The sequence below is a fragment of the Colletotrichum truncatum genome, assembly GCF_014235925.2.
Source record: "Colletotrichum truncatum strain CMES1059 chromosome Unknown Contig_0009, whole genome shotgun sequence".
Taxonomy (NCBI): domain Eukaryota; kingdom Fungi; phylum Ascomycota; class Sordariomycetes; order Glomerellales; family Glomerellaceae; genus Colletotrichum; species Colletotrichum truncatum.
In genome coordinates, this window is record NW_027222406.1 from 176,917 (window position 1) to 199,179 (window position 22,263).

The 22,263-nt window shown below is 52.7% G+C and overlaps 4 protein-coding genes across 4 annotated transcripts; 2 read left to right on the forward strand and 2 right to left on the reverse strand.

The window, feature by feature from the left end:
- Positions 1–6,463: 6,463 nt before the first annotated feature.
- On the forward strand, positions 6,464–9,097 carry CTRU02_212590 (pak-box p21-rho-binding protein; the record flags this gene model as incomplete). Its single annotated transcript, XM_036723579.1, has 1 exon — positions 6,464–9,097. The coding sequence occupies one exon, from the start codon at positions 6,464–6,466 to the stop codon at positions 9,095–9,097; it is 2,634 nt and encodes an 877-aa protein (XP_036584855.1).
- A 2,251-nt stretch (positions 9,098–11,348) lies between these two features.
- On the reverse strand, positions 11,349–12,980 carry CTRU02_212591 (helix-loop-helix DNA-binding domain-containing protein; the record flags this gene model as incomplete). The annotated part of the gene is made up of 1 exon (XM_036723578.1): positions 11,349–12,980. One exon carries the CDS (start codon positions 12,978–12,980, stop codon positions 11,349–11,351), a length of 1,632 nt encoding a protein of 543 aa, XP_036584854.1.
- Positions 12,981–16,986: 4,006 nt separating this feature from the next.
- Positions 16,987–19,177, reverse strand: CTRU02_212592 (amp-binding domain-containing protein; the record flags this gene model as incomplete). Its single annotated transcript, XM_036723577.1, has 9 exons — positions 16,987–17,197; positions 17,257–17,353; positions 17,412–17,808; positions 17,861–17,969; positions 18,022–18,140; positions 18,195–18,298; positions 18,359–18,386; positions 18,445–18,779; positions 18,838–19,177. 9 exons carry the CDS (start codon positions 19,175–19,177, stop codon positions 16,987–16,989), a joined length of 1,740 nt encoding a protein of 579 aa, XP_036584853.1.
- A 746-nt stretch (positions 19,178–19,923) lies between these two features.
- Positions 19,924–21,976, forward strand: CTRU02_212593 (structure-specific recognition protein; the record flags this gene model as incomplete). The annotated part of the gene is made up of 5 exons (XM_036723576.1): positions 19,924–19,934; positions 20,111–20,333; positions 20,396–20,898; positions 20,954–21,325; positions 21,379–21,976. The coding sequence occupies 5 exons, from the start codon at positions 19,924–19,926 to the stop codon at positions 21,974–21,976; spliced, it is 1,707 nt and encodes a 568-aa protein (XP_036584852.1).
- Between the last annotated feature and the right edge of the window lie 287 nt (positions 21,977–22,263).

Sequence of the window (22,263 nt, forward strand, 5' to 3'; positions counted from 1 at the left end):
TGGGCCAAACTCGGGGTGCTGCAGCTGCAGGCGCTAGTGAGGTAAGCTGTGGTAGGACGAGGTTGAGGTGGAGCTCCCCCAACGGCGGAATGGGAGCAGGAACGGCAGGCACAAAGCACCACAGACGGTGCACTTGAGCAGGAACGGGCAAGGATTAGCAAGGCGAGAGAGCGTGCCTTCCGCGCTGGTATCTCTTGCCCGCGATGTCCACTCTAAGGACACCATAATATACCTTGGTACAAACTTGGTGCTAAGTAAGCCAAGGCAAGGTAGGTAATGTGCTAGTGCATATTCCGTACTACTACACATCTTATTATCCTAGTACGGTGTAGTATACTAGTAGCAGCAGCAGTAATACTTAGTAGTAGTAGTAGTTGTTGAATTATGGATACTGATAGTGAAGCCGTCCCAGTCGCTTGGCTGCTTCCTGCCCACATTCAAGTGTCCTCTCGGACTCAGGAATCACAGGGTCCTTCCTGTCAAGACCGAATTACGGGATCGGGGCTCGGACGGAGACTGAGAGAGCACCGAACTATGGTTGACTGACAAAGCACTTAATTTTCCGGACGAAACTCATCTCCTTCTTCAGTTGACAGCTAATTGCATTGACGCACACACCAGCTCCCGCCTCGCGCACCTTCAAGCAATTTGCAAAATGTTCATCTCGTTTCTTGGGCTCTCCGCCCTCTTCCCGCCCTAATTGTCTGTCACTGAACTTTGTCTGGCAACTAATGTCAATCAATGCCTAATCAAAACCCCACACCAGCAAGAATCCAATCGAAACCATATTCATCTCTGGCCTATATCCACTGCCCCTGCAGAAGACCTCGCTTGGCGCTAGACGCTTGCTTTTGCCATGCCGCACTGCTGCATCGCGCCGTGTTCTCCGCCTCGAATTGGAACCGCCTACGTCCGTACCTTGGCTGACTTTCCTTGCTATGGCGAACGCGGACGCAGATGCCATGGATGCGATGCGTCTCCGCCTTACTGCGTATGTAAAAAAAGGCTCACCTAAGCTACGGGCTTTGCCCTGTCTTGCCTGTCTACCTTCCTGTAGGGCCCCCAGATCAGCTTAGCTGGATCACGAATTGCGCAGCAGCCGTATGCGTTCCTTGCAGTCACACAATCATAGCAGCAGCAGCAGCAGCAGAAACCATGATATCCGTTCATTAGTGCGAATCGACCTATTGGCGAGTGCCTTCTTGTCCTTACTCCAACCTACGTAGGTACCACACACCCGCAGCCCCCGCCTGTTTCTCTGCCCGCCGTTTTTGCATTCCCATCACCGCATCCAATCCAACGAATAGGCAGACGTCCCGCCTGTGTGGGACAGTCCAGTGGGAACACAACAAGACAGTTCCGTCGCCGTCTGTGCGTTGGGGCCATGCAGGCACGTAACGATGGGCCACACTCCGACCTACAGCTAACGCCGCCTTACCCAGTCTCCAGCAGCTAAACGAGGGCACCAAAGACCAGAGGGAAAAAAAAAAAAAAAAAAAAGACGCACTTCGGGACACCTTTCTTGGTAGCCAATACCAACCCAGAGTTCTGACGAGCTTTGGCAACAACCGGTGCCCGCAATGGGGAAGACACGAGGAGTGGGCAAGCCATGGTGGAGTAGAAAGGAGGGTCCAAGGCTCGGCTTTCTCGCGACTCAGTTCCCTCTTAGACGGACTACGGACTTGGGAGTCGCCATTTCTTCAACTTTTCCCTTGCTCTGGTCTTCGGGTCTTTTCTCTCTCCCTCTCTTTTGGTCGGCGGACATGCTCGGTCAGCACAGATTGCCATGAGACTGCACCGGAGATGCATTCACGACTCAACCCCCCTTGACTCCAGCAAAAATCCTTATCAGGGACGCGACGTAACTAGATGAACATCAACACATCAGATTGCCCTGTTAGTGCTTCTCCGTTTTTTGACTCTGCACATCCTCCATCTCCAGGCACAGACGAGGTGCCGATTTCAGTCATAACCCCGCTGTCGTCATCTACCTGTTTCCCAGCGCGCCGATGCCGTTTCCAACCAAAGGGCCGGCCAAACGGCTTTCACCTTACTATCTAGGCAGATGGGTCTCGCGTGGACCGCAAACAGGTGTGATAGGGAATATCTGGGCACTAACATGCTCCAACTCCAGCAGCTGTTCCGGGCCCCCCGCGGAGCAAACGTGGCTGGTCACTGACAAGCCCCAACTGGGGCCAGCCCTGAGCTTGCCCTGGGTTGTGGACACGCCCGGCATCGCCTTGCCTTGCCTGCTCGGTCCCCTGAGCCCTGCTGGCACCTGGAGGGGTTTTGGTCCCGTCCGCTGGCGTTTGGGCTCCTGGCAACGCACAGGGTCTTACGGGAAATTCCAGAACCGACCGTCCGACAAATATCGACAGGGCAGAGATGGAAACTGGCTTGTCATTCGAGTTTTGCCCTCCTGCGCCTTGCATTGCCAATCAATCGTGGATCTGGTGCTAGGGTATCGGCTTTCGGGGCAGACTACGCGGAATGTGGCATGCCATTAGCGTCCACCATCGCCGTCCATGGTGCTAACAACGGCCATTGTCTCAACCTAGGCCGAATAACTGGGCTGTCTCAGAGCCCCGTTACCACCGTAGACCTAACGGCCAGCCCACCGGCAGCTCTTGAATTTGAGACACTTGCGTTGTACGGCATTGACTACGAAGGCCAGGGGGGCCGGCTTCGTTGCGAACTTGACCGCTCAGCCCTCATACGTCGATTCGTGTGCTGCACGTTCCCGTAGACCAACCGGCTTTCCACTGGCTGCCCGAATGTAGCGTGACGATGCGCGGCAGCATTCGTCGCCTCGCAAAAACGCCCCAGAACGGCTTCCACTGCGTATAATGAAGCAATGCCGTACGGCCGGCAACATGCTGAGCCCACTTACATAGTCCCTGTCTGTCGAGCTCACGCTAGAGACCCAACCCTGGCAACCTCATCGCTCTTCCTGGCACTGGAATAGCTCTCCAGCGGGGACCACAGCCTTCTTGTAGTTGTCGATCATGATCTGTCATAATCTGGATCTGGCCGTTTTGCATCACTCCTGAGAAATCGCCAATAAAAAAAAAAAATTATAGAAATCAGCCGCCGTGATGCCGCAAGAATGATTTGAAATGCAGAACCGGATAATGAGAAGGCCTGCTATTCTAGACTACAACAGTGCCGTCTCATCCTGTGGAAATGTTGCATGCGTCTCACATCATCTTTGCATTTATACGAACTCGGGCATGGCGACAGATGATGCACAACAAAGCAGCGCTGCTATAATCAGCAGCTCGCTTGGCTGGCTTAGACTCTCGGCAATCTTGCCTGGGTAGGAAGAATCGTTCAGGTTCATTGGCTTCATCAATGATTATCAATTAAACGTCTGCAACTTATGCACCCTAATGACAAAGTGTTCGTATGGGGGCTCCAATGGCGCGACAACGTTTTCTGCGTCAACGCTAGAAACCGTTGGCCCAAGCCATTCATGGCCGTCCCGGATATCATAGTTCAGACGAAGAGGGTCAGTACAGTGGGTAAGGTACCGACAGAAGTGCCAAACTAACGCATAGGCAGTAGCTAAAACGACGAAGTTGACTGAATTGAAACCCCAAGCAAAGTGCACGACTGACTCATGGATCTTGTTCGACAGGTTTGGCGGGTCAATCAGATTTTTGGCCAATATTCAGATGAGCCTAGACAAAAATCTCCCAACATCAATCACATGGACAGTTTGTGATAAATTCAAAGGCCAGGTTTGTCGGTGGCCACTGCCATTAGGACACGCATAAGTTCCCTTTCGGATTGCATGTTTGTGAGAACGCACATTATTTGATACAACAAACTTGTATTGAGAGAAAGGTTGAAGCTGGGTTGTCAGGATTGGCCGGCATGCAAACGGACGGCTTGTGCAGCTAGCACGAAAGGTCAGAGAGGCTTGCCATGAGCTGGTCTAGGACAAACCCTGTCTGTCTATGCCCAACAGGCCAGGCAGTTAAGCGCGTCGTGCACCTGCACATATAATATATTCATCTATTCGTCATCCTGTTTCTTTATATGTTCATGTACGCACATCAATACTATAGCATGTGAGGGTGGCTTCCGGGAGGCTGGATGCCGAATCACCAACCAGACTCGCGACAGCTTTGCTTTTCCCAAAAAAAAAAAAAAAAAAAAAAAAAGCCCGCCTCCTTGTAACTGCCATCTGGCGGCGACGTCAAGTGCAAGACAACCTGTCATCATCCGATGGCCTCGTCCGCCAGGGGCTACACTTTTCAAGGTTGTGCTGGTCAAAGCATCGCAGGTCCAGCAATCGAAAGGACGAACAAGATGCAAATAAAAAGCGTCAAGGGCCAATGCGGCTGCAAGAAGCAAGCAAGACAAGAAGCTTGTCGTATTAAAGGTGACGACAACGGTAAATACGAAGAAGGGTCGATGCCACCACGGAGGCCCTGGATGCCCGGAAGACGTATGAAATATACGCGGTGGACCACAGTTGTTTAGCAAGCATGAGAGCATGCTGCGATTGGCAACTCTTGCCAATCGTCCGCCTAAGTCTCCCATTCTTTTGTCTCCATCATCGATCGGCTTCTCAACCCATCGGATTCGGAAGTGCCAAAAGAAAGAGGCAGAGACGTTCAAGTGTCCGTCTTACTACTACTGTCGCTGGGGCCGGCTGTGGTATAGATCCAACACGCGCACACAACATTAGCGGAGAGCACCGACGGCACAGCAAATGGTTGAGCCATCGAATCAAAATGGCCGCGGCGCACAGTGCATGAGATTGCGAGATGGCCCATCTTGCTCAAATTTGAAGCCATTTTGCGGCACACATACACACTTCGCGTATGCAGATGGTCGAGTGCGTCAACTTTCATTTCCCTCCGTCATTTTGCGTCCCAGGCTTCCGGTGGCCGTATTTTGTATTGCGGAACAAGCCTCACCCCTCTATTTACCTATAAGGCTTCACCCTGTTATTGCACTCCACACTCTGAAGAGAGCCAGCCAGCCCTGGGATATTAGCCAACCATGCCGGCGGAACCTCATCTTCTTTGACAGTCCATACTACGACGTGCCGTTGGCCGCTCTTCATCTATCGATACTGACTGATTGGCTGCCCCTGTCTCTCAGTTTTCCCTCTTCCCGGATGTCAGCTCCCCAAAGTGCAGCAATCATGTTCTGTTGGTGCTCTGTTGGTGCTGCTGCTACTACTGCTACTATTATTCTCATTACATACGCCTTCACATTCATCCACTTAATGCGGGCACGCGACAGTGTGCCGACCGCTCTGCAGGGTTCAACATCCAAAAGAAGGGATATTCATGACCGAGTTGTTTTCTTTTCTTTTCTTTTTTTCTTGTCCTCCTCCTCTTCGCAGCTACAATTCTCAAGGCCCTCCACGGCCCGCTAGATTTGTACTGCCCACCATGTTATCCAAGATTTTCACTGCCTCTGGGCCCACGCCGCTGACCAAATGGCCGATGTTGCTGCTGCTTCTGCCACTGCCAATATTACATGGCACAGTCCAGCGCGTGTTTGCTTCTTCCTTCCTTTAATGCAGCGTTTTTACGGATACCATATCATATGCTCAGCTAGCTTCGTGGGTGTGTGGAAAAGAAAGAGCGAGGGCAAGAGAGTTGCGCATGGTCGCCCGCCCGCCCGCCCACATCGAACGACAACCCCCTCAATCCTCATTACAAGGAATCCCTGACGACCACACACACCACACCCCAGCAGCACCTTCGCAGCCAGATCCCTCCATCCCCTCCCTGTTCACCCTTGTCAACCATCCTTGAAGAGGGGACGAACGGGGGTCTTGCTGCGGCGTTGCTTTCTGGGACTAGGCTCTGCAAGTGCAAGGCAGGGTGGTACCGGGGCGGGCTGACATCCCCTCCCAGTCTTTCGCTGCGGTTTCCTTAGCATGCTCTCTTGTCTCGTCTGGTTCTTCGCTCAAGAAATCACAGGTTGACGGATCCCAACTTTCGGATCCTGACCCCCGGCTCCTAACGCATTGAAAACAGTACCATCTTAAATATATTACCAGTCCCAGGCGCATCCCCCACAGAGTAGCTGGTTTTCCGTCACCTGTCGCTCCCTCAGGACGAACAAAAAGAAGGTCGACGACGGATGTAGGTTTTCTGGTTGCTGTTGTTGCGCGCTCTCTTCACTCTCTTAAACAGGCGTGTCCTACCTAGCCAGCCACCCAGCCCACCCACACCAACTCTTACACGCACCAAGGGCATCCTCATACGCCCCCGGAATACACAACCCGCGCGGTCCAGATCCCTAGGCCCAGTTTTATTTTTATTTTTATTTTTATTTCTATTCTGAACCAAGGAAAAAAGTGAGCAATAGGGAACAGCATCAGGGAAAAAGCCTCGACTGGGACCTGTCCTTGACGAACTGGAGAAAGAAGGGGATCCCTTGAGAGGGGGCACGCCTGGCTTGACGTCGCCCTCTGCATTAAGACGAAAACAAGATGTGGGCTACCGCTCCACTGCCGTATTACTCGGCCTACAAACCTCCCCGGAGGAAAGAGAGAGCCAGTGCCAGCAACAAAGATGCCGCGTTGCCATCCTCCGTCAACAACCAAGTTTCCCTCCCTCCTCTCTCTACTCAACACAATCCCAATACCATTCCATCAGAATTGTTCGAACCCGCTCTTGATGGACCGCCATCGCCTGAGAGAATTCGTGCCTTGAGCAAGCAGATGAAGAGGGCTTCGGCCGTGGACAAGCACAAGAGCAACGCCACTACGTCCTCGGGCTCGTCGTCCTCGCTGCGCTCAATCACCTCAGATCGTCGTCCGTCGTGGGAACACACACTGGAAACCATCACTTTGTCCAGAAAGTCTTCTGGTCGGTCGACTTCCAGCAGCATGCCGTCCCGAGACCGCCCCGAGAGCGTCCAGCTCTTTGGCAAAACCATCTTCAACAGAAGGGCCAAAATGAAGCGCGAAAGCAGCAGTAACTCTTCTGGCAGTTCATTATATTCCGGTGAGATTGCCCTGGACGGTTTGCCCTCCGCAAACAAGGACCCTCTCCTCCCGTCAATATTCGGCCGACGTAGGACTCTAAGACAAGACCAACTAGGAGACGACCCAGCCCTCGCCAGGAAACTCCAGATCTCAGGGCCTTATAACTTCCAACATGTCACACACACCAGGCGTGACCACCTTCCGGACCTTCAGCGGGGCAGTCGTGCTGAGCTGGTCACCGAGTTCTCGGCCATCCGTGCTAGCCAACGGCCGACTACCGGATCACTGAGGGGAATCGACGTTGAAGATTTGCATTTTTCCAACTTCTCATCGGAGGCATTGAACATGCCGCCACCAGAGAACGCCTTTACGAACGAGACTCATGCCGAGCTCTTTCTGAACCGCCCCCCCGTCTTGGCACGGCAGGTTGTTCCAACCTCGGCACCTCGACGGTCAATCATGCACACCAGATCTCAGGAGCAACTGCGCTCCAGCCCACCTCGCCCGGCACCGCCACGCCCGCCCAGGTCCCCAATTGACGAGGAAGCCATCATCGCTGCCATCCCAACCCGCCCCATGCCTCCACCCAGAACGTCGAGCCGTATCTCGTTACAACAAGGAGGGTTGAGCACTATTGAAGACATCGACCCCTTGGAGCGGCCTCAGACTAGTGGCAGTTTTCATCACCCCGATTCCTTCCATGAGTCCATGAACGGGCCGCAAGAAACGATTCTCGAGTTGCCTCACGCGGCTGACTTGAACCTCTATGCTGATCCTCGGTTTTCCCATGCAATCACTACACCGGACGATGCTGCGTGGCCTCTGACTGCCAGCACGAACTTTTCGTACGAGATGGCATTGCCTGACGTGCCTGAAGAGGAAGAGGCCTATCCCATGGGTAGACATTCTCGCGCCAGCCTGGTCAGTACACGCTCGTCGTTGAGAGGAAGTCAATCTGTGCCTGCCTTACGTCACCTTGCACAGGCCCACGAGGACGAACCTCAACGACCGCCAAGTGGTGCCTCGGACACGTTGGGCAGCTTTGACATGTTGACCGTGCAGACTGCTCTGAGAGCAGCTCTGGAGGAGGATGAGGATGAGGAGGAAGTAACCGGCGGGTTTCACCGAGCAAGCTGGGAGGACGATATCGATTACTGCTATGAGCATGAAGTCGAAGCCAATTGCGATTATGCCTGGGAGCGACCATCTTTGGACATTGTCAGAGAGGAAGTCGCGCAGCCCCTCGTAGACAACGATGCCGTGTTTGTGGCGCCACTGTCAATTGGCCTGAAGCCGGCATCGACAGGACACTTGGATATTCCAGCACTTAGCCCCTCTAGCCCAACTTCTCCTGCAAATGGCCATGAGGCTATCACGCCTACAATCTCTGCGCTGCCAATACGGCCCAACTTCTCTCATCCTAGAATGGAAACGAGCTACCGAGGCCAATCTCACCTGCATGTGAGGACCGCCTCGCACGCCTCGAGCTTCAAGGAGTCACACGGTTTCAACTTGTCACCATCACTTCTTATCCCTGGAGATTTCCGCCAGCAGATGTTGGCCGAATCAGACGCAGACGAATACCCTACCCCTATGTCCCGAGGCCACAGCAGCCACTTTTCATTCGACGCCGAGCCCACCATGACCATGGAAACTCCCGGCTTGTTCGCCAGAGATCGGGCCAGCACATCCACAACCGGTAGCAATTCCTCGGATCAGACTACCTCAACCGAGGCACGCCACACATCAACCAACTCGACTTGGACGGCGTTGACGAGATACACCGGAAGCACGACGTTTGAAGGATGGAACCCGAAGGCCGAAGGCATCGACCACTCGCGCTCGATCAGCGTGGACGACTTCCCAGACCTCGGCTCACCTAAGGGACGAAAGTCCACCATGGCTACATTGCCCGAGACTGAGGAGATGCTCACGACATCCCATTCGACCGGAAACATGCGTGCGGTTTCCGAGGGCACCAGCGCCAACCTTTCTCGCGAGAGCCTCCCACTTACCAAGACGAAGGAGCCGATCAAGCACCGGCGTCAACGTGCCCGAACCACCAGTTTGAGCACTCCGCCCCCTCCAGGCCAATACGCACTCTTCCCGCCAGTCTACTCTGGCAGCCGAATCTAAGCCCACCCACGTCAGCGTGTCCCGACATGACACCACAAACATTTCCTTACCATTTATTCCCGTACACACACACACACACACACACACACACACACATTCACTCACTCACTTACACTTTACTATATTCGGCGAAGCGACGCGGTTTGGGCCACATTAGGCGGCGCAACCATATACATACACAAACACACCATCTTTTAACATCTTTCTCGACACATCACGGTGGCTTTTACCACAAATGCCGTGATTCTTATAGACTTGTTGGCATATATCGGAGGGGTGTACCAAAGGCTTGTCATTTCGAATAGACCGAGAGTGGATTCGGTTCACACAATCACCGTCGACCAACAGCAACTTGCTGTCGTCCACTATCAGCATCACTCGCTTTCTTTTCCTTATTTGTCCTTTGTTTTTTTTTTGTTTTTTTTTACACTGCCTACATTTATGGCATTGGCGCAGCGCGAACTCTACCGCGTAGGGACAGAAACACCGCAACGGGCTTTCTGTTCGGGGTTATTATTATTATTACCACCTGATCAAACACAGCGCAACCGCTACTGTTATTTTGTACAAAAAAAAAGGCGAGTGTCGTGGAGAGGCGACCTCGCTGGACACGATTTGATGGATCATGACTTTTTGGGAAAAGGAAGAACTTGAGAGAAAAAACTTGTAAAAAGGGAACACCGCACCATCTGCGGGGACGTGGAGGAGAGTGGATGAGCGCAGATAGTCGAGAAGTGTGCATAGACAGGCGGAAGGAAAGGCACGCCAGGTGGGAGAGGGATGTAGAATCGGGTGCTTTCATCCTAGTTTGGACGCATTTGATGTGCGCCGGACAAATCAAATTTTTACAAAGGATCTTTTCTTTTCCAACTAATAAGCATCGTCGTCTCTGATGGATTTTGATGACCCACATGCCCGTTCTTGTCTATTACATGCGTCCTTCTGGGGGACTGTTTCGACCTGTGCAGCATCCCATTTACCCGAAACTCTCGCTTGTCGAGATTCCCAAGTGGAAGATTTCTGAATCAAAACATTCTCCATGATAAAAGAGGAAGTGAGTGGAAAGGGGGGGTGAAGTGAAGTGAAGTGGGGGTGAGTTTGGTTTGGTTGTGCCCTCTATCGTCCCCCTCCCCCCCCCCCCCCCCCCCCCCCCGCAAAACGGGATAATGTTCCGGGCATCAAGACATGTGCCGACCAGCCAAGTCTGCAAGGCATGACATTCCCATCCATACGTGTCATGGGAAAAAAAAAAAAAACCTAACACCACCACCACCCCTCCGCAATGTTGCTAAATGCTCCTCCTCCGCCTCCATCGTTACGGCAGATAAAACCAACAACATTCACTACTACTACTGCCACACACACAAACACACACACACACACACACACACACCCCACCCACCTTGTCATCCATCTCCTCCGTCCGTCCCATCCATCCATCCATCCATACGTGTGCATATATACATGTATACAAACATGTATGTATGCATCCCACCATACACCATCTTAGCACCGCTTCCCAACCCGTCGCCGTTGTATCCTCTTCGTGATTATGCCTCGGTCTCCCTTCCTCTTCTCTTACTGCCAGCCTGCCCCCTTTTCCGGTCTATACCGTTTTTGACCCAGCCGTTGCAATGGGTCTTGAAACAAATCTTTGGTCATGATCCATCCATAAAAAGGTGGGGGGTAGAGAAAAGGGATTTAAGAAGGGGGAGAAAAAAAAAAAAAAGGAGACATGGGAGAAAGACATGATACCCAAACTAGGTTGCAGATATAGAGAGAGAGAGAGAATGACAAAAATAAGAAATGACGCCCCTAGTAAAACAGACTAAGAGGGGGGAGGGGGGGAGGATGAGTGCGTGACCGTGACCGTGACCGTGACCGTGACCGTGACCATGTTGACATGTCCGCCAAACCGATATCTGAGACGGAAGGGGGAAAAAGACACAGGACCGGCCAATTACTGGCCTGGCGTGGCCGCACGGCGTGGCATCAGTCGGTCGGCGATGCTCCGAATCTTTTAAACCCCCGGCATCCTTGCCTCCGAGTTTTGAGCTCACGCGCTACCTCCTTCTGCAGCTGCAGGAAAAAAAAAAAAAAAAAAGACGGCTTCAACGACAACAACACACACACCCAAACACAACGGAAAAATGAGTGCAGAAGGGTGTCAGAGAGACAGAGGAGAAAGAAGGTGGTGGACGATGAGAGCGGGAAAAAAAAAAAAAAAAAAAAAAAACAGTCTCAATGATTCTCATACATTCCTCCATGATGACTCGCCGCTCCTGTCCGCGGGTCCCTCGACATCGAGAAATTCGTCTAGTCGTCCGCTGCCGCTGGCGGCCATTTCCCGCTCCATAATTTCCAAATTGCGCAATAGATCCCCCCGCTCACGTTGCAATTCGTCCCGCTCCCGCTCCAGGCTCTTGATGTGCCGCCGCGCCATGTCGAGCACCTCGGCCTTACTAACGCGCCGCTCCTGATCCGCCGGCTGCGGGTCCGACTCGTAGCCGCCGCCGCCGCCGCCTCCGTCGCCCCCTCCGTCCGCACCTGTACTGGCCGGACCGCGCACCTGCTCCGGCAAAGCGTTGAGAAGGCCTTCAAATTGGGCGTTGAGCCGGTTACGATACTGTTTCTCGACGAGGTTGTGCGAGGCGCGGGTGCGACGCTCTTCGGCCGTCTCAGCGGGCTTCTGCAATGCGTTTTTTGAAGTGCGCGAAGCGCTACGCAGCCGTGGCGCCGGCGCCGTCTTGCTGCTGGAAGCCGTCGTGGAGGCTACCGAAGCCGATTTGTTAGAACGACCGCTGACGCTGGTACGGCCCGCGGGGCTGGTGGGTTCGTCCTCGTCTTCGACAGCACCATTGACGCCAGCGCCGGCATCGGCCACGGCGCGCCGCTTGCCCTTTCGTTGCTGCCTCCGAGGCCTAGGTGACGTGCTGCTTCTGACCCCGGCCTCCCCTCCGCCTCGTCTTCGGTGGCCCTGGTAATCGTTTTCCTCGTCGTCCCCCCACGATGGTTCCCTAGTGTCGCTGTCGTCCTCCATGCTGCCTTTGCTCTGTTTGCGGACGTCGTGGTTCAGTTCGGCGGCGGCCACGGCTGTGATATTTGGTGTCAGGGTAACGGAGCTGCTATCCTGAAGCCTCGGACGCCATGGCGAGGAATGGAAATCAAAAGTGGTTGTTGGTTGCGGGTGAGCTGTCACTGCTGCTGCTGTGGAAAGTGGCGTGATGTCGGCATAGTCTCCGCCAAGGAACGCCTGTTCACCTGGTGGTGCAGCAAAACCGAAATCGAATAACTGCCCGCCGTCGCCGCCGGCATTATTGCTGCTCAGGCCGCCTGCTGCAGAAACCGTGACGGGAGGATTGGCTACTGATACCGCTATTGTAGAAGAAGATGACGAGGAGACCGCTGCCGCAGCGTGCTGTTGCTGCTGGCTGCCACTGTACAACGGGGCCCCATATCCGGGCGGAAGCCATGTGGCAGGTGCCTGTTGCGCATGGAGCAGGGCGGGCGGACCCTGGTGATCAACAAATGGCGCCGAGGCGAATTGGTGTTGGTGACCCTGGTTCTCGGCAGCTGTCAACTCCAATCCCTCCAGGGCTGGTTGATGGGGCTGCTGTTGGTGATAGCGCTGGAGGCTCGCGACTTGTTGATGCTGCAGCAGCAAAGCTTGCGGCGTCGCTAGTCCAAGAATGCCACTAACGTTTTGGCTTGAATTTGGGATTGTCATGGTCGATTCATTCGTTGAACTGGGTCGATTGTGGCCTGGACCTGGCATGGCCTGATTCCTGGGCCGAGTGGCGTGGTGCGGGCGGTCGCGGACGTCGAATGCCCCTCCGAAAATATTGGGAGAAAAGTGCGGGGATAACGGCGTCGAGGCTATCATCTGCTGATAGAAATATGGTCAGACTTTGCCCTTTGTCTTTTTCTCTCTCATCTCTCTCTCTAGAAGCAATCTTCCTAACACGGTCATCTCTACGCATTCTCGCCCCATGGCCCATCTCATCGGTCGTTGGATGGAGTCTTTTGGAAACATCACCTTGCCATCACCCCATTCTAGGCGATGCAACCGAACTTCCAGCTCATGAGTCTTCGCCGGCTCCCGTCCGACACATCCATACTATCTTCTTGGAAGACTAACGGTCGCGGGAAAACCGAGCGCCACAATGTGGTTTTTTCGAACATGACTTTGAATTGTCATTGATTGCCCCTGTTGGGTTTCTGATCTAGTATTGTTGGTCTGTGGCATCATATCCTCGCCCCCGACCGCTTGGTCTACTGCATCACCCTTCACACCTTATATCGCTGCGGTATGGTGGACAAATGGTGATGGTGGTGAAGGGGTGACGGGAAGTATGTTGACTAGAGACATGCTCATGAAGGGAAACAAGCCCCTGAAGGCTGCACCCCCGAGGAGAAAGGACCGAGCGAAAAGGGCAACACAAGCTGTGCTGCATGCTTTTTTACTTACCTCCGGGTCGTCCACGAGATATTCGTAGAAGGGAATGTTGTCGTTAGGCGTGTTAGCCATTGTGTCTTTCTTGCCAGGAGTGGCGAGGGGGTTCTTGTCGGTTGGAGGACCCCCCTTTCGAGTCCCGCTCACCCGGACCCTAAGACAACCGCAAACCCGTTGTCGATTTATAGAGGTTTCGTTCGCGCTTTCGAAGCTTCGAGGCTGTTCCCCGTGATCCCGGAGCCGAAAAGGGGCCTCCGATTCACGAGAAACCAAGATCGGGCGAAGACAATCAAACAAGCCACAATTGTAAGACTCCGGACGAGACCCGAGGCCAGGCAATTTTCAGTGGGCGAAAGCTGCGTCTGTTAGAGCCACCGGACGAGCGTCTGGCCAGCAGCAGCAATCCGGAAGAGGCGCCGCGATGGCCGATCTCTAGGGATGGCAAAGAACGGTGGGCAATCGGGAGACTACCTGCACAGCGATTTTGCCCATATACCGTGCTCGTGGAGTGATTTTGACCTATAGGCGGACCACTCTTTGCCGGGACTAGGGGCCCAGCAGCGTCAGCCGACTACGACACCTGCTCAAGTGAACCGACTTCGTGGTAATATCCTAAGATAGACTTTCCGCGTCGTGCTTCGGCGGGAGGCGAAGAAGGCCGGCGTACCTAAACAGGCCGGCAAACGGTGAAACGGGGTGGCCTGCCTTTATGCCAGAGTCACTCCACTCCAGGGCTTGTCGCCCAAGAAAAAAATCTTTGCTGCGGCGCAGGGGACGCAGGACACGCCGAACGAGTTCCGGACGTCGTTGCCTCTCTCTATGCCTCACCTGCTGGGGATGCGGCTGGCCGGTTGACTAATCTATAAATGACCTGTCGTTGATGTCTTTGATGTCGTCGCTTCTCTATAATCTCGATCTACACGGCTGGTTAGTGTCTTCCTCGTCTCCTATTTGTACGGCAAGCCGGCCATGGCTTGTCCGGGGTGACGAGAAATCTCTCCCCCCGTCCCCTTCATCGCGCCACTGTTCGTAGCGAGCCATCCCCGTTAGTCAAGTGGTTAGTGCCTCTCGACCCTTTCATACGTCTCTTCCCCTTCTCATCTGTCCTTGTCTTATCTCATAGTCGGCTGCTTTCTTCCAATTCGACTCACCTGCTGGAGCGAGTCTAGTAACTCGCTACGTCTTTGCTTCTTCCTCACCTAAGCTCTATCACTTCTCACATTCACATCATCATTGACATTGTCGACGGTTAAAGATGCTGTTACTTCGAAGAGGGGTCAAGGTGGGCTTTATGAGGGTCATACGCGCAAGATAAATAAGTCCACAGGGCAATTTCCATGTGAACTCGGCTTCGGGAAATGCAGACGCAGACCGCTTGAAAGGATCCGCGGTTGCTAGACAAATTGACGGACATGGGGCGCGGAAGGCCCCCAAGGACCAAGGTGCGTTTACATGGATTCTCTCACCCAATCCTGAGCTGTGACTTGCACGCGAGCCCAGTCTGCCCGGTTGGAGAAGCAGACAATATCCACAGTGGCCTGCATAATGCAGCTGTCTTCTGTCGTGTCCTGTGTGATATGCGTCTTGACCAGCCAAAGTTACTACATTCGCCTGGCCACCGGTTTCACCAGACTTTGGAGGCTGCTGCTTCTCACCCAGGCCGAGAAATCTTTTTTTTACTTGTTGGTCTTCTGTGAGTGGTTGTATTGGCAGCCTTGACGATAAAAGGCCTGCGTATGTCTGACTCGAGTGGTCCTAAATCTTGGATGCTCGTATTGGGGGCGCTTAGGTCGACATGTGCGAAGGTGGGTGTGAGTGGACTGATAATAAGCGTCAAAAGAGTGCTTCTCCTCACCCACGTCGATCAACCCACACGATGACGCCTTTGTGCGTTTCTAGGATATAGATAATCTCAAGGTTAAGTTGTCGCTACGATGACAGGGCTTTTACTAGCGACCATCGACTTTTCGTCTCGCTCACAATTCCATGTGTCGCAAGACGCCAGAGCAAGAAGAGAAAAGGAGAAGGCGGATCTATCTGTCTGAGCCGGGATAGGGGCAATGTTGATCTGGGTATGTCGGTGAGAATGCAGCTACGCATGCGGTGATCTCGGGTTTGGAAGAAAGAAGCATTTTTTTCCGTTGCAGCAGCAGCAGCATGAGGTAATGCCATTGGGAGTTAAGACGACATGCTAGGACAAGTGGTCCCTAGGCCAATTCTGCTGCGTCTGGGTTCAAGTGAACCGTTATCTGAAAATTCTCTCTCTGACAATTGTGCCACAATCTAAGGGTCTCGCCAAAGTTAGCCCATGAATGTTGATGAACTTGCCATGCAGCAGCTGGTTAAATAACGGTCCAGTTGTAGTCAAGCGGACAAGCTTGGCAACCGTTTTGGCCCCGTTTTCAAGTTGACTACGTCTCCGTTTGGGGCGATTTTCTCAACCAAGTGGCTCGTCTTCGACATGGCCTTCCTTCCTGGGGTTCCCCTTATGGCGTGTTCCCGTCCCTTAGCTTTACGGAGCTTCGGCTCTCCCACCTGTTAGGGTGCCTTATTGGTGAGTGTTCTTTCTTGGGGGTCTGGTTTTAGGTTCCTGCTCATGGCCTTATACACAATGCCGGACGGCGTTGGTAGCGATCTGTTTTGAAGGCATCACGTACAGTCTGGTGCTTTCTAGAGTTCTTGTGGTCTCGTGATACGAAGCCCTCATGACCTCGTGTCCCAGCTTTCGTCCGTGGCTCAAAGGGCTGGGTGGCTTGAAATTACCTCACTAACAGTCAAAGGCATGGAAAGTACCGTGACATCCCTCTGACCTACTGGTAGGAAAAATATTCAGTGGTGTGGACCTCCTTGATGACAAGGGGCTGTACTTTCCGCGTCCGCAGTTCAGGTTACCTCCCTGCTTCTCTCCTTCTACCCTTCCCCTGTCTTACCTCGGGCACAAGCCTTACTTATCTTCACTAAAGTAGGTACTTGCGCATTTCACCGTGGTCCTTGGCCTCCGAGGTGTGATAGGTTAGACAATGACACATATTACCTGTCGCAGTGTGGTAATATGCAAGAGGTATCCGTACCTGCCCCATCTTTAGACCTTGACCTTACTCCTGCTACCATGCCTTGGACAAATGTTACTAGCGTAGGGTATGTTACAGTATTGGATGTCGAACATGGGAAAGGAATCTGGTCGTTGACTGCCGACCCTTGCAAGGACAGCTGGGTTCCATTCTGAGCAGTAAGCTTGATTTTATGTCCAGTCAAAAACAACCACTTCGTAATCAAGCAAAAGCCAAGAATTGATATCTGATTCTTGCCTATACACATGATAGTGGCCTTTCCTCCATTTAAATACTTTCTAGCGCACATACAACACCTGTACAGGTAGCCAGTCGTACATGGGTTTAAGCTTATTCGTACAGAACCAGCTTTCCTTCACTCCCACTTATTCCTTACGCCCATGTTTCGCCCATTCTCTCAAGACATTCTTCTTCAGCTTGCCAGTGCTAGTCTTAGGGAGTTCATCGACAACTTCGACCTCGCGCGGCACCATGAACTTGCTGATGTTGCTCTGGTGTTTCGCCCACGAAATCAGATCTTCCGGCTGTAGGCTCTTACCTTCCTTGACCGTCACGTAGGCTTTAGGACGCTCACCCCTGCGGTTTGTTAGTACAACACATCGACCCTGAACCGTGCAGAATAGGAATCGACTGACCAGTGACTATCAGGAATGGCTACGACAGCAGCCTCAAGCAGATCGGGGTGCTGGACAAGCATGCCTTCGAGGGATACTGACGAGATATTTTCGCCTCCTAAAGGTTTCTTCAGTTTACAAATCCGGTCAAACCTACTTGGAATGAGGCGCCATACCTGAGATAATGATGTCCTTGGCCCGATCAAGAATCTGCGCCGCCCCGTCTTCGTGCATCACTGCGAGATCGCCCGAGTGCAAAGCTCCTCCAGCAAACAGCAATCTAGTTGCTTCGGGGTCTTTGTAGTACTCCTTACAGCATATATTACCTTTGAAGATGATCTCGCCAATCTCCTTTCCGTTTTTGGCTACATCAATAAGGACGCCCTCCGGTTGGTCTGTTTTGATCACACGAATGGGCAGACTTGTCAAAAAGCCATGGCCTTGACGAGCCATTTTAGCGTACTTCTCGCTGGGGGCCAGGTTGTCCCAGGATGGCATGTAGTAGCCTTTTGTGATAGGTCCGTAAGTCTCGGTCATTCCGTATACATGAACTGGGATCAGGTTGAGATTCGTCTGTTCGTGTCAGAATTGGATGAAACTGAAAGAACAAGCTGACGGGACATACCATCTGCTCGAACAAGTGACCGCTCGGTGGACTTGCGGCAACTGTGACGCGGCAAGGATTGGGCAGTTTCGTTGCCTCATTCGCAGAGCACAGAAGAGTGTTGACAGTTCTGCAAGGCATGTTAGAATACATATACTTTAGATAAAGACGTGCTGACGAACGGGGCGGCGTTGAAATGGCTGATTTCCTCTTCTATCAAGAGCTTCCAGATGAGAGGATAGTCAATCTTCCTCAGAGTATAGTGCGTTCCTCGGACCATCGTCACCGCCCAAGGAAAGGTCTTTCAAAGTTAGCGTTATAAACGATACAAGTAAAAGTAAGAAAATTCACGAACCCATCCACACGCGTGGAACAATGGCAATGTCCACAGGTATCTACAGCGCCGTCCATCAAGCGAGTTAAGCCCCGACTCGATCACGTTTCCTAACGCTGCGAGGTCTTTTGAGAAGTAAGCATCTCACTGAAATCATTTGCATATGGTGAAGGAGCGTAGCTTACAAGCCCCTCGATGAGTATATACAACGCCCTTATAGGTGACAGTTCGTTAGCTTAGCAGCCTTGGCGGGTTCCGGCCAGAGTCTCACCTTCGGACGGGATGTTGTCCCAGAAGTGAAAGGAATAGCAAGCATGTCGTTGTCATTTTCACAGTGGGACTGGAGCCCGGCGAATCGCTTGTTGCCTTGGGTTTTGTCATACTGCAGGCCTTCCAAAATGGCTTCATCAAAGGGTCCACTCAGTTCGCCTTCTACGGCGTCGGTGTCGGTGTCAACGATTAGTGGGATGGTTGGGTACTTTTGCCGGAAATCATCAAGCAGATGAACGAACTCCGCATCGACAATGATTGAGTCAACTTCGGCAAAGTTGAAAATGTAAGTGATGTCATCCTGCTTCAGTCTGTAGTTGACGCCAACGTTGACTCCTGTTTGGTCTGGTAAGTCATCTGTCAAGATAAAGCAAGGCGCACAAAAGGTACTAACCGCCGGCCAGAGCAATACCAAATATGCTCTCTAGGAAAGCCGGAGTGTTGGGAGCCAGAATACCAACCCTCTTGAAGCTATGCTTCTTCAAATAGTATGCAAGTCCAGTTGCTCGTTCAGCAAAGTCGCGATAAGTCCGTCGTAGCAATTTGTTGTTTGATGTAATGTGAACGATGGCCTCCGCATCTGGTTCTATGGAAGCAGCACGTTCAAGAAAAAAGGTTGGGGAAAGCTGATGGAGGTGATAAGCTGGCGGAACCTCCTCGTTTTTGGGAACAGACGAAGATGAAAGGCCTAGGTGGCCGAGAATGTTCTTCAGACGGGACGGCGGGCTAGACATAATGACGTTGGCAGGATGTTTTGCTTCGTAGGAGTGTTCAGAAACTAGTAGATTTGATTGGTATTCAATTCGGACAAGGCAGGTATTCAGCTGGTATTTCGAGCTATATTTGTTTGTCCGGAAAGCGATGGCTCTATGAGGTACAAGCAGTGACGAGTAGATGGAAAGCAGAAGGATTAAGCTGTTTGACTGTCAAAAAGAGCGATCACTTCCAGTTCCCCGAGCGACTGGCCTAGCCGGTCATTTGCCCATCTTGTTGGCATACCCCCATCCCCTAAACTGGCTGAGACGACAAGAACCTCGGGCACTTCAAGCTTAAGGCCGGCTAGTGTTGTTCCTTACCCCACACTTGGCAACTGCGCTCCAGCTTCGAAGTTGGGGTAGGTACGCTATTCCCTGAGGGAGCCAAAGGCTTACTAACACAATTTTGAAAAACGCGATAAAACCACGCCGCAGGGTGAAGAGGGCAACTAAAGACCCACTCACTTAACAGGTCGCGCGTCGCCGTGCCACCAGAGCCTCGCGCGACAAGGAGAAGACTGCGCGAAGGTCCAATCGCCCGAAATTTTATCACCGACAACCCCATACCATCGTCAGCCCTCCCACCTTCCACTCTGTATACTCTGCAGCTTGAGCTGGACTTCGCCTATTCAGAGTATTGGCTTTGAGTGGCCGTCTTTCTGCGACCTCACCCTGACGACACCCAGCGACCCTTGGCTCAGAGATTTAGCTTCTCTTGCACAACCATGGCAGCTATGTGAGTCTTCATTCCCAGCTCTTGCATCCGCGCCGAGCCAATCTTGAGGCCGCCCGTCGCATGACTAGAAGTTACTTTCTATTCTGTTCAAATTTGCGCCGGAAAATTGGACATCAGCTCGAGCGCCCCCACAGCCTGTCGTAAATAGCTTTAACTGACAAGAGAATTCAATTCAGCGAGAGCTTCGACAGCATCTACTTGGATCTCTCCAAGGAGAGTGGCAAGTGCAGGTTTGCCGAGAGCGGTCTTGGATGGAAGCCTGCCGGTGGCGGCGACACTTTCACGCTCGATCACAGCAGCATTGCTTCAGCACAATGGAGCCGAGCCGCTAAGGGCTATGAGATCAAGATTCTCAATCGCGAATCGCGCATTATCCAGCTGGATGGCTTTCAACAAGAGGTGAGACGCTTTCCACATCGAAGATAATAGTCAATGCAGTACTGACTCCACACTTGCTGCAGGACTACGAGCGCTTGAGCAAGATCTTCAAGAACTGGTACAGCACCAACCTCGAGAACAAGGAGCACTCGCTCAGAGGATGGAACTGGGGCAAAGCCGACTTTGGAAAAGCTGAGCTGTCGTTCCACGTTCAGAACCGCCCTGCTTTCGAGATCCCCTACTCCGAGATCTCCAATACCAACTTGGCAGGTCGCAACGAAGTCGCTGTCGAGTTTTCCGCCCCTACAGACAAGAACGACACTGGAACCAATGGCCACTTGGGCGGCGCGCGAGGCAAGGGAAAGAAAGCCGGCGCTGGCAAGGACCAACTTGTCGAAATGAGATTCTACATCCCTGGAACCGTCAAGAAGGAAGTGGAGGGCGAAGATGCCGGCAGCGATGCTGGCGAGGAAGAGAAGAATGCCGTTACCTTGTTCTACGACACCCTCATGGAGAAGGCTGAGATTGGCGAGACAGCCGGCGATACTATCGCTACGTTCTTGGACATCCTACACCTCACTCCCAGGTACGTGTTTAATTATCGCCTGCCACAAGCTCCTTTGGCTGACATTATTTCACAGAGGACGTTTCGACATCGACATGTACGATGCGTCTTTCCGTCTGCGTGGTAAAACCTACGATTACAAGATCCAGTACGACGCCATCAAGAAGTTCATGGTTCTCCCCAAGCCAGACGAGACGCATGTTCTCCTCGTCATCGGCTTGGACCCGCCTCTTCGCCAGGGTCAGACGAGATACCCCTTCATCGTCATGCAGTTCAAGAAGGATGAGGAAGTTACAATCGACCTGAACCTTACCGAGGAGCAAATAGACGAGCGTTACAAGGACAGACTGCAGCCTCACTACGAGCAGCCTCTTCACCAGGTCATCACCTACATCTTCAGAGGCCTGGCTAACAAGAAGGTTACAACGCCCGCCAAGGACTTCCAGACGTACGTTGCCATTCCTGTCATGTGGGGACTACAAAATGCTAACGCTTCTACAGTCACCGCAGCCAGTTCGGTATCAAGTGCTCTATCAAGGCTAGCGAGGGTTTCCTCTACTGCTTGGAGAAGGCATTCATGTTTGTACCGAAGCCCGCGACATATATTGCGTACGAGCAGACAGCATCCGTCACCTTTTCTCGTGTTGGCGGAGCTGTGTCGGCTCTCTCCACTTTCGATATCACGGTGCAGATGAAGAACGGTGCAGGCTCATCCCAATTTAGCAACATCAACCGTGAGGACCTCAAGGGGCTGGAGGAATTCTTCAGATTGAAAGGTTTGCGTGTCAAGAACGAGATCGACGAGGACGCAAATATCCTCGCTGCTGCCCTCCGCGAAGAGGTTATGGACGACTCTGAAGAGGAGGCTGTCGGACCTAAAGCGGACCGTGGCTCTGCAGATGAGGATGAGGAGAGTGTTGACGAGGACTTCCGCGCCGAGAGCGAGAGTGACGTCGCTGAAGAGTATGACAGTGCCCACGAGAGTTCTGGTTCTGGCAGCGCAGAGAGTGACGTTGACGAGGACGACGGCGATGATGGCGACGAGGGCGACGAGGAAGAAGAAGAGGAGCGGCCCAAGAAGAAGAAGAAGACGGGCTAGTCGTCTCTTCCTTTCTCTGATGAGTTTCGGGACTTTGGGGTTGTCTGTCGCTGGGCGTTTTTATGGACCGGAGGGGAAATGTAACATTACAATTATCTATTTGCATGCTGGCCTACGGGCCGTCATGGAGTTGACTTATAAGAGGTTAATAGTTGGAAAAAAAGAACAGCCTCTAAAAGCACTCGGTATCATTCCCATGCAGCGTCAGCCAGGCTTTTCATCATGTTGTTTTTTTGTTTTTTTAAAGCGAACTTTTGTGGCTGTTGTTGTAGCCCTGATTCTTTTAC